This window comes from Habropoda laboriosa, unplaced genomic scaffold (assembly GCF_001263275.1).
Source record: "Habropoda laboriosa isolate 0110345459 unplaced genomic scaffold, ASM126327v1 scaffold376, whole genome shotgun sequence".
Lineage (NCBI taxonomy): Eukaryota > Metazoa > Arthropoda > Insecta > Hymenoptera > Apidae > Habropoda > Habropoda laboriosa.
Window position 1 is genome coordinate 161,835 of NW_017100518.1, and position 10,383 is coordinate 172,217.

At 39.9% G+C, this 10,383-nt stretch overlaps 1 protein-coding gene across 1 annotated transcript in view; it reads left to right on the forward strand.

The window, feature by feature from the left end:
* Nucleotides 1-3,490, forward strand: part of LOC108576515 (transcription factor AP-2-epsilon) — a 107,957-nt gene extending 104,467 nt beyond the window's left edge. Inside the window, exons 9-11 of the mRNA XM_017939521.1 lie at nt 1,852-1,993; nt 2,196-2,367; nt 3,239-3,490. Of these exons, the coding sequence (XP_017795010.1) occupies nt 1,852-1,993; nt 2,196-2,367; nt 3,239-3,373 (449 nt within the window). The 3' untranslated portion in view covers nt 3,374-3,490. The remainder of the gene's footprint in view (nt 1-1,851; nt 1,994-2,195; nt 2,368-3,238) is intronic.
* Nucleotides 3,491-10,383: the final 6,893 nt, after the last annotated feature.

The window sequence follows — 10,383 nt, forward strand, 5'->3', positions numbered from 1 at the left end:
AAAAGAATATATATGTGTATAAAAATTTTAAATAACTAAACTCGGTAGAATTCCATTTTTGAGATATTAGGAAAATAAAAGAAATATTTCTCAAATTTTAAAGCGTCAATAAAATCGACAAGCAAAACTATAAAAATAGCCATAAACTTACTACGATATTAATTACAATAATTCCCTATCGTGACAATCAGCCGTCAAAAATTTCACTCTCCAATGGAATAACCAAAAACACACAAATATCTCACCGAGAACCCTGTAACCGTGTGCATCGACGAAAAGAGCCCAAAAGCGTCTAAAAGGCTCCCGTTCGAGCGTACTAAGAGGTGTATAACACGAAGGCGCAATTATCAGCGGCGTTTTGCATACTTTTCACCCGCGTGAAAAGGAAGAAACGGTAAAGGTAGTCCGCGAAATTGGATAATTCGTTAGCTGCAGGTGGCTCACGCGGTCCTCTGTTCCCGATCTCGTAGGCGAAACCCGGCAGGCCTGCGGGTGGTTTTGCTCGCTTGTCGATAATAGCGCCCAGCGGGTCCGCTTCCATCTTGCACGAGACTCTCTGCTTGTAGGTACCTAATTACCTGCCATCATCGAGGGCAAAAGAGAAGTGGGGTTGTGGAGGTGCGGAAAGGGGGAGACAGCGAGAGGAAGAGAGAGAAATGGTGACGGATGAAGGGAATTGTTCCGAAAGGGGAGAAACGGACCACGTGCTGAAGAGAAAGCACGTATGCTGTTTCATTATCGTAAATTAGTTCGTTCCTCCGGTAGAGAACAATCTTGTAACTGGCACGCGCGAAATGGCTTCGTGGCGTTTGTTTTAAAGGGTGGAAGCCTCTCTTTCTCCCTCTCGTGCCCTCCGACGTTAGCCTCGCGGACTCGTTATACCCCTCCTTTTCGTCTACTTTGCGCGAAATAACGGTGAACGACAATTGTTCGTGGAAATTTGCAGTTTGGTCTTTTGTGTACTATTAGGTTGGTGCAAATTTGTGCTGTAATTGCAATTAAACTTTTATGCGCAATTGAGAAGGAATTTTTTATGGTACACTTGTGAATAGTAAAGAAATTTATAATACAATAATTCAATAGTAAAAAAATTTATAATAAAATTTTTTGGACATTGTTACATGACGTGATGATTAATTAGGATTCTCGTGTAATTTTTTTGTATAAGTTTTAACTTGGAAAATTGTGGTAACAAGTGCTAATATAAATTTTGCATTTGAGGGAGGTTGTGTAAATGTTAGGATATTTCAACGTTGGTGTGCAAAATTTGAGATTGGTGAGTTTTCATTGGAAATGAGCCAAAAAGAAAGGCCAGAAAACGTCTTAAGAAAAATTATTGAAAACAATCCATGGTAAGGAATATCAAATTTTGTCACATCCTCCTCTATTCGTTAGATTTTCCCCCAAAGACTACCATTTCTTCGAACACCTCAACAATTTCTTCAGCAAATAAATCATTTCGAAATGAAGACAGTAAAAGTAGCATTGAAAAATTAAAAATTTTTATAAATTTGAAATAACGAAACTTGTTAATCCTTGGGAAAAGTGTACAAAATCGTGTGGAAATGTATCTAAAGGTTCATTTAAAAAAACCAACCCCAATATTGTCCGAAATTGATCTGGAGTATATGAAAGAACGCGTAAAATTGAACGTGCAAAGGAAACGAACAGAAATCAGGAAGTAAACAGTGTTTGAACGGAGAGAAAAAAATAAAGAAACGTTTCAGCCTCGATAAGGAAGACTCGATCCGTTACGTCGTAAATGAATGGCAAAAAAAATTCATACATTTTCATACGATCGGTTGCGTAATCGACGTTCCTACAGCGAGCCGTTTTATTTCTTTTTTTCAGGAGAAGCCATTCACCTTGCCAGAGACTTCGGCTACGTTTGCGAAACCGAATTCCCTGCGAAACAAGTTGCCGAATACCTCAGTCGGCAGCATTGTGAACCGCAAGATTCCTACAGGAGAAAAGAACTTCTTCATGCCACCAAGTAAGAATTTATTTCCACGTGGCGCGAACAATGGCGAGAGAGAGAGAGAGAGAGAGAGAGAGATAATCGGGATTGTTCGAGCATTGAAGAGAAATTTTGATTTCAAAATCGTGAAAAGATAAACGAGAATTTTCAATTTGAATGTGATGTTTAGGTTCGTTTTGAAAAAATGTGTGTGTTTTTTTGTTTTTTTTTTTCCCAGACAAATCACCAAAGAGCTGATGGATCTTCTGAATCAAGACAGATCGCCATTGTGCAACACGCGGCCACAACACATACTCGATCCAAGCATACAGAGACACCTAACACATTTCTCTCTCATATCACACGGATTCGGAAGTCCTGCAATCGTAGCCGCTCTTACAGCAATACAGGTACAGTATTTTATATATTAAACAAGTAGATCGTTGGTTAAATAATCGTGGAAGAGGAAGTGTGAATTATTTTGAAAATATTGAGGATAGAAATTTTTAAATCTATAATAATAATTAGATGTTACATTTCCAATGAAAATTGACTCTACACTTCCTCTAAATTTCCTCTAAATTAACGAGGAAGAATTTTAAATTACCAATAATAATTTGATATTCCATTTCAAATGAAAATTGACTCTACATTTCCTCTGAATTTCCTCTAAATTAAGGAGGAAGAATTGTAAATCTCCAATAATAATTAGGTATTACATTTCAAATAAAAATTTACTCTACACTTCCTCTAAATTAACGAAGAAAATTTTTCACATCTTTAATAATGAACAGATATTACATTTCAAATAAAAATTTACACTTCCTCTAAATTTCCTCTAAATTATCGAGGAAAAATTGTAAACCTCCAGTAATAATTAGGTGTTACATTTCAAATGAAAATTTACTCTACACTTCCACTAAATTAACGAGGAAAAATTGTATATCTCCAATAATACTTGGATATTACACTTCAAATGAAAATTAACTCTACACTTCCACTAAATTAACGAGAAAAAATTGAAAATCTTCAACAACAATTACATATTCCACTCAAAGTGAATAATTAATACATTGAAATCCCTGACTATCAAAAATAATCACTGTTCACTTCCTAAATAAATCAACGAACCACAAAACGCCATATCAACGTCCCTCAGAAATCTAGTGAAATGTAGATCGCCATATTAACGTTCCTCCCCACGAGCCACGAAATGTACTCAAAATTGACCCACAATTCAACTATCGATTAATTCACCCACCAAATCCTCTTTAATTACAGAAGTTCCTAAGCGAGTCCTTGAATCACCTTGAGAAGATGTACCCAGGCAACGGGAGCGGCGTGACAAGTAGTCAGCAGTCAAGCCTCGACACGAAGAGCAAGGATGGTACGTTGATGAACGACATGAAGAAGTGACGCCCGGAGGACCCGCCTACCTCGAACGTGGTCACTTCAATCAGGCACTCCTGGCCGTACAACTGAGCTTTCGCGAGCTTTTTCTAATCGCGAACAGCTTCTGGTGGACCACTGAAACGACACGTATGTCCGCGCAGCCACGAACTCAATGTATAATCAAAAAGAAAGATAAAAGAAATAACGAATCGATAGAAATGAAAGAACTTAAAAAAAAAGAAATATAGGGAAAACGAGCCTATTCAATGCAAAAAAAACAAACAAACAAAAAGGCTCGAACAATTGTGTGCGGATATCCGTGTTCGCCGAGGTTGGCTGGTCGAAAGTGTTCTATAGGTAAATCAATGACACGAAGTCACGAGAAATGTGCAATTGCCGAAGTCGAGCAAGAGTCATCGTGGACCGACGAATCGAAAGGTCCATCGAGGACCTGTGATCGAGTCGAATCGACTGTGGCAGTGGGATAGTAAACGAGATACACTACAACTTCATTTTCCCCCCTTTGGTTTAACGAAGAAAGCACAGTCAAGGGTTATACTTGTGCATCGTTTCGAAGAAACCTCGAGGCTCCGCGAGTCGTGGATCAATCCGCGATTACGTGCATCTCCGCGAGAATGTGCTCGGGTGAAATATAGGAATAACTTTATTCCCTCACTGCCTGTTCAGTTTTCAAACGTGTCTGTTGCGACCGCAGAAGAAAAAAAAAAAAAGAAATAGAAGAAGGAACGTGTATCGATCGATTCGACGGGATCGTATTTTTCACATGGTGAATCTTTGCGATCGTCGTGATATAGAGTTTACAAGCTTCCCATCGGTACTGCGCAGAGCTGGAGAGAAATTCCGCGGAAGGAATGCTGGTCTGATTAGGTCGTATCCCCGTAAATCCATCTTCTCTGACACAATCGTAGAAATAGAGCACACGTATTGTCGTTATTGACCGAAGCGACTACATCGACGAGTCGAATCGTATAAAATTGCGAGCGAAGAGTGAGTACTGCGCAGAGCTGAGAAGTTGGCTAGCGCAACGAACGTGGGTCTGACCGGGTCACATCTCCATAGGTCCATCTTCTGTAATGCAATCGTGAAAATTGGGCACACTTACTGTGCGGAGATGAGATGTTCATACACTAGCCACCGATCTAAATGGCTGCAGTCTAACAGTGACACCTCTATTCGCATACATTGGTATTATTGGCTGAGTCGATTATATCTAGAAGTTTGTCGCGTAACGAAGAACGCGAACAAAAGAAACGCGACAGAGTGAGATACCTAGAATGACCCTAAAAGTAAGATTTCTTAGAGGAGATTGGATGGAGCGAGAGCACGATTCTCCTGTCCTCTGTTTTAGCTTGTAGCTGGTGTGCCAACATCTCATCTGCGCGTAGTATTGTCGTTAACACGTTGAGTGTAGGACCAATTCTATATAACTTGTCCACGGCGCCGAAATGAATTTTTTATTTTAATACAACACGTCGCAATATGCATAAATAATGTCAACAGTTAGAAATGGGACTGTTTAAATATGCTGTGTGATGCATTAGATGAAAATTTTGCAAATATTACCGTTTATTCAAATTAAATGCTTTTGCTAATCTTGGCACCGTGGGTCATCGACGACCCCCAGGGCATTCAACGTGTTAACAATTGACCGACGCGATAACATCCTCGAATCTTATCGTACAAAATTGAGTGGCGAGAAAATCAGACGGTGTGAACGATGTAAATACTGTGTAGAGCTCAGGAGTTTGCCCCTAGAAAGGACGTGTATCTGATTGGGTCATATCCCCATAAGTCCACTTTCTCTAACACAATCATAGAAATAGGGCATACATATTGGCCGACGAGATAACATCCACGAATCTTATCACGTAAAATTGCGACAGGAGAGTCAGAAATGCCCTTCTCGCCCCTGCGCTGCCCGCGGGGCAACCAAAATGCCCTTTTGGCCCGTGTGCTGCCCCGAGGACAAACTCCTGAGCACCGTGCAATATTTGCCCCTGTGCTTCCCGCTAGCCATCTTCTCACCTCTGCATAGTATCCCTCTCGCCTCTGTACAATCCCGTTGGACAACTTTCCAGCTCTGCAGTACACGTCTTCCCCGCTTCTTTTTTCCCCCATTTTACGATAATTAGTCGATTCTCTCTCGCGCTCGTTCGCGAGACGATCGATCCGAAGATGTTCACGCGCGTTACGATTACTTGTGATAAGGTTTTATTTAGTGATTAGTCGAAACGTTTGTGCAATCGCTCTTGAACGATCTAACGTTCACAACGATTCTAACGACCACACCGAACCTTGCGATTTACACGTAGAACGCAGTTTTCAACGGGAACGATCAATAAATTTCCTTCGTTCGAGACATAAAACGCGATACGCAAATGTAGAAAAATCGTAGGTGATTCGTACGCAGCTAGAAATTCATCGTTAGTTTCGAGATAAAGGTGTACATGCAGAAAAAAGAAGAATTAACAACGATATGTCGAGAAAAAGAACTAGGTTTGAATTTCTCAGCTGTTTCTGTTCTTATAACTCGCGAATCGATCGATAATCGAGAGCACACACACGCGCGCGCGCACACAGAGTTACGATAACAGGATAAAAAAAAAAAGAAGAACAAGAAGCAATCGACAGGAACATTTACTTCTCTCTGTATAATTTTTGGGTCGACTATTTATATTGCTCAAGCATCGTTATTCTTTGCTCATTACCGAGCGCCCGACATACGCGCAGTATCGATTATGATGCCTGGTTACGTAAGCATTAATATTGTCAGCACATAGTGATATATCGCTCTCTAATACCGCGCGTACAATTTATAATTTAACGTCCTACGACTGTAAAAATCCTCTACTTGCGATCGTTTTACGGACATCCTTTACAATATCGAACCGGCTGAGTCCACCGCGTGACAACAACTTTGCTCTATTTAACATTCTCAACGTTCCGTATGCGACACAACTGTTGAATATTTATAGACGTGTCGCAGCTTTCAATGTTACAGATTGTTCTTGTAAACGTAACTCCACGTCACCTTCGTGATTTCGATCTTTTTATCAAGCTTCCTCGAAACAGGTCGATCTTGTCGTTTTTTTCTCCCTTCTCGTTTCGAGATCAACGGTCAATCGATCGCGATAATGTTGCCGAGTAACGTACACCGACGAACAACGCTAGATTTTCAATGTGAAAATTACAACCAGTGGACTCGGTCGCGAAATCGGTCGATATCGCCGTTTCGCTTGTTTCTCTTATCTCTACGTCGTCCTCGCGACAATTTCTTCCGTAGAATGCAGGGAAAAAGATTCGATTGTCTCGCGCGAGGCTGGACAAAGGCTGTCGCGACGAAAACGAGCGAGGGAAAGAAAGAAATGGGTGAGAATTGACGCGGTGAGAACGTGCAACAGCCGTCCGAGGCTAAAAGGAAAGAAAAAGTATTAATTTAGAGTTGTTATCTATCGCGTTAGTAGCCGAGCAGATTTCTTTTATTTAAATCAAAATACGAGGAGGTGTGTGAACACGATCGTTGAAAACGATTATTATTCCGATTTAGCACGATGACACGACGAGCTCCCGTGTGGCGATCTCGCGCTAGTTCAAGCTAGGAATTAAACCGTAACGAAGCTAAGGGGCAAGTTTAGTCGATACGCGTGAAATGATTTTTTTCGTCTCGAGTTTAGATAGTCGAAGGTATGCCGCGGTGCGAATTTTCCTCTCCGAGTAGATTTCTCTATTAGCGATTCGACCAACTTACGTACGTACTTACACGTGATTTCATTCATTCGCGAAACCATTTTTACCGTCTCTTCAACACGACCCCACGATCGCTGACACGCACACACTCGAACGTTTGCAATTCTAACACGATGTCTTCGACGATTCTCGTTTACGTTCGATCGATCCATTTCGCAATTCTTGCCGTGCACCTTTCGTAGATCTCTAGAATAAATTCCAGTGTAACGCCGCAGAGATAGTGCCCCGAGAAGATAGTGCTTTCAGAAAGGGCCCCGTAGACGCCCTACCGAAACACGCGTTTTCTTTCTAACTTGCGCGTACAATTTGCAAAAATTCAGAACCGCTCCACCGAGACTGTATCACGCTAATTACCAGTGTTTAGACGAGGGGATCGTCGACATTTGCACCGCGAGTATCGAGAATCAAACCAGCGAGAACGAGGCTTGACGGATTCTTTCTGTGGCCGAGTGCAGCGAAAGAGAGAAAAAGAAAAGTCACCGGCAATTCGTCGAGCAATTTAATCGATGCAACGTGCATACTTTCCTCCCCGTTGTTACACAAACTCCTCTCTAAGAAATTTCGTTTCTCTCGAAAACAGCGGGACAAGGTTCGCGATCGTCGGTTCGTCGACGAATCGAGGAAAAACAAAAAAAATATACAAAAAAAAGAAAAAAGGTAAAAAAAAAAAAGAAGAAGCGAAAAGTAAGAAGAAAAAAGCCTGAGGAACATTTCCAAGGATCATTTTCATCGTGCCAATGCGAAAGTTGCCATTTGAGATGTGCCAATTAACGATATCGAGTTTTAGAAACGTAAGAGCGAGCGACTAGATAGAAACGAGTAGTCGCCATGTTGATTCGCGAGATCGAACGAGCACCGGAAGTGAAACGATCGGTTTATTAAAGACGCGTGGACGATCTTGGTTCTCTCGTCGAGCGAGAAAAGAGAAGTGTTCTCGAATTTTGGATACAGGTGCTCGTTTCGTACACGTTTTGGAACAGTGATTTTTTGGTGGCGAGGAAACGCAGAACGGGAGGGCAGGAAAAATTGCGTTCGAAGTACAATACCAGGTGAACCTGAGACATATCTAACTTTGTAATTAAATCTTAGGCGTATATGTAAATGTAAGATTAAGAAACCTGATCGAACGTCTCGCGTTCCGGGATATTATGTACAGAGTATTTGAATCTTTCTTGTGATATAATCGTAACATTACTAAGATATAAACTCGAAAAAAAACAAGGCAAGAACGGAAGGAGGCGAAGACGAAGAAAGAAAAGGAAAAAAAAAAAATGAACACGTAAAATTACTATTATCATTCCATGTTTTTTCATAGTGGTGAGGTATTAGCGTGGTCGTGGAGGGCGCACCGGATACCGCTCCGATAACAATTTCTTCCTTTCGTTTAGCGAAGTGGACGCACCACCTTCGACGCTTCTTCTCTCGAAGCCGAACACTTTTGTCGCGTCGGTAAAACAGAAACTTTATTCCCAACAACGAACACGTTTTTCTCCATCCCCTCCCCTCATCCTTACGACCGTTGCACGTGAGAGCTTCGATCGCAATATTCTTCGGTGAAAATTACGAGAGAAAACGAAAAAAGAAAGAAAGGTCGAGGGAAATATTTTTCCTGGAATTTCGAGACCAACGCCGTGAGAATTTTAGTTCGACGAAGGAAACGCGAGAGGGAGGCAGAGAAAGTTAGGTGAAGAAAAAAAAAAAAAAGAAAGAAGAAAACAGAAGGAAATCCTTGAATCCCTTTATTTTCACTCACGACTACTTAGGCGACTCGTTAGAAGTAAGGTCCCGTAAATTAATACTTATTTATAATCCTTAGAGCGGCCGTAGAAAGACGTTTTTCTACCAGAATTTCTGTGCCAACTGCAAAGAATGTTGTAGACGATTTTTGTTCCAAGTTGAAGCATCATTCTACTCTTGTAAGATACTCAGATATATCTTTATTAAATATATTTGAATTTCGTAGTATATTATATTCTGATATTGATTATACAGTTCATTTTTGTATATTGGTGTGTGATAAATAAATAAGAATATTGTTTCTAAGCAATTTACAAACTTATATTCGATACGATCCTGATTGTCATTTAAATTGTGGGTCTCTTGATATTTCATTGGTACTTCGAGCTTGGCATTGTTGACGTGTGTTATATATTTTATCTTCGTCGTGATTTTCACGTGTGGAAAATTTTGTTGTTTGTGAGAAATAGTTTAACGTTGAACGGTTCGTGAATGTCGTTGATTTTTGAGAAATTACGAACGCCATGTTGCGTTTCGATAATAATCACCGCTTAGCTTGAAGTACGAAATGGTACCAGTAAGAATGTAAAATACGAGAGTCGTGCAACAGTTTTCGTTCTGTAGTGATTTATTTCGAAGACATTGTGTAATAACATAAAGTATTAAGTTTTCTGTGTACAATATATGTTTTTAACAATCTTTAAATACCAGTATCAGTTTGAAAATATGCGTACCTATTACCGACGAAGCGCGCCAAATTGTGCGAACGAAATTGTGCCGTTTTAACTCGATCAATCATCTCGAACGAAAAGACGAGTAACACTTTATCTCAACCCTGCTTCCACGTACTTTTGAACTATACTCGAACGTTAATCGAAAACTTTTTTTTGCACATAAAAATGTACAAACACTTCGTACTCACCGCGTTTATCGACGCCATCTTGGTAGCAAACAGCAACTGCGCCATCTACTGGAGAAAATTACAATTCGGTTCTCTACGCGGGTTTTACGAGATGAATTAAGGGAATAAACGAGTCCAATTATTATTCAGAATAATGCTTACAATGTACAAATTAAATATTCACTAATTCTTTGATTGTTTGTTTTTTTTTTGGTTTATTTATTTTCCGTTGAAGTTTTTTTCTTATTGTAGGCGTCGGATGCACATAACCCAGTAACACACATTTATATCCACTACAATATTAGATTCCTAATACTTTATATAAAATATTAAATGTACAATCATCACTTTATCCGTAAACTTGACCGGTTTTTTTTATGTTTGCTTACGTTGTACAGTCATGCAGATTAAAAAACTATATTAGATTACATGGATATTTGTTAATTAAGTATTATCAGTTAGATTTGAAAATGGAGGTAGAAGAAATCACATTTATTCACACCGATAATTCCTGGACGAGATAACCAGCATATCTAAGAGAATCTCTATGAACAGTTAAAACTACTTTACATACTATCCGTTATCGTCAATGCTATACAGTTTGAACAATTTACGATACCACAAAAAT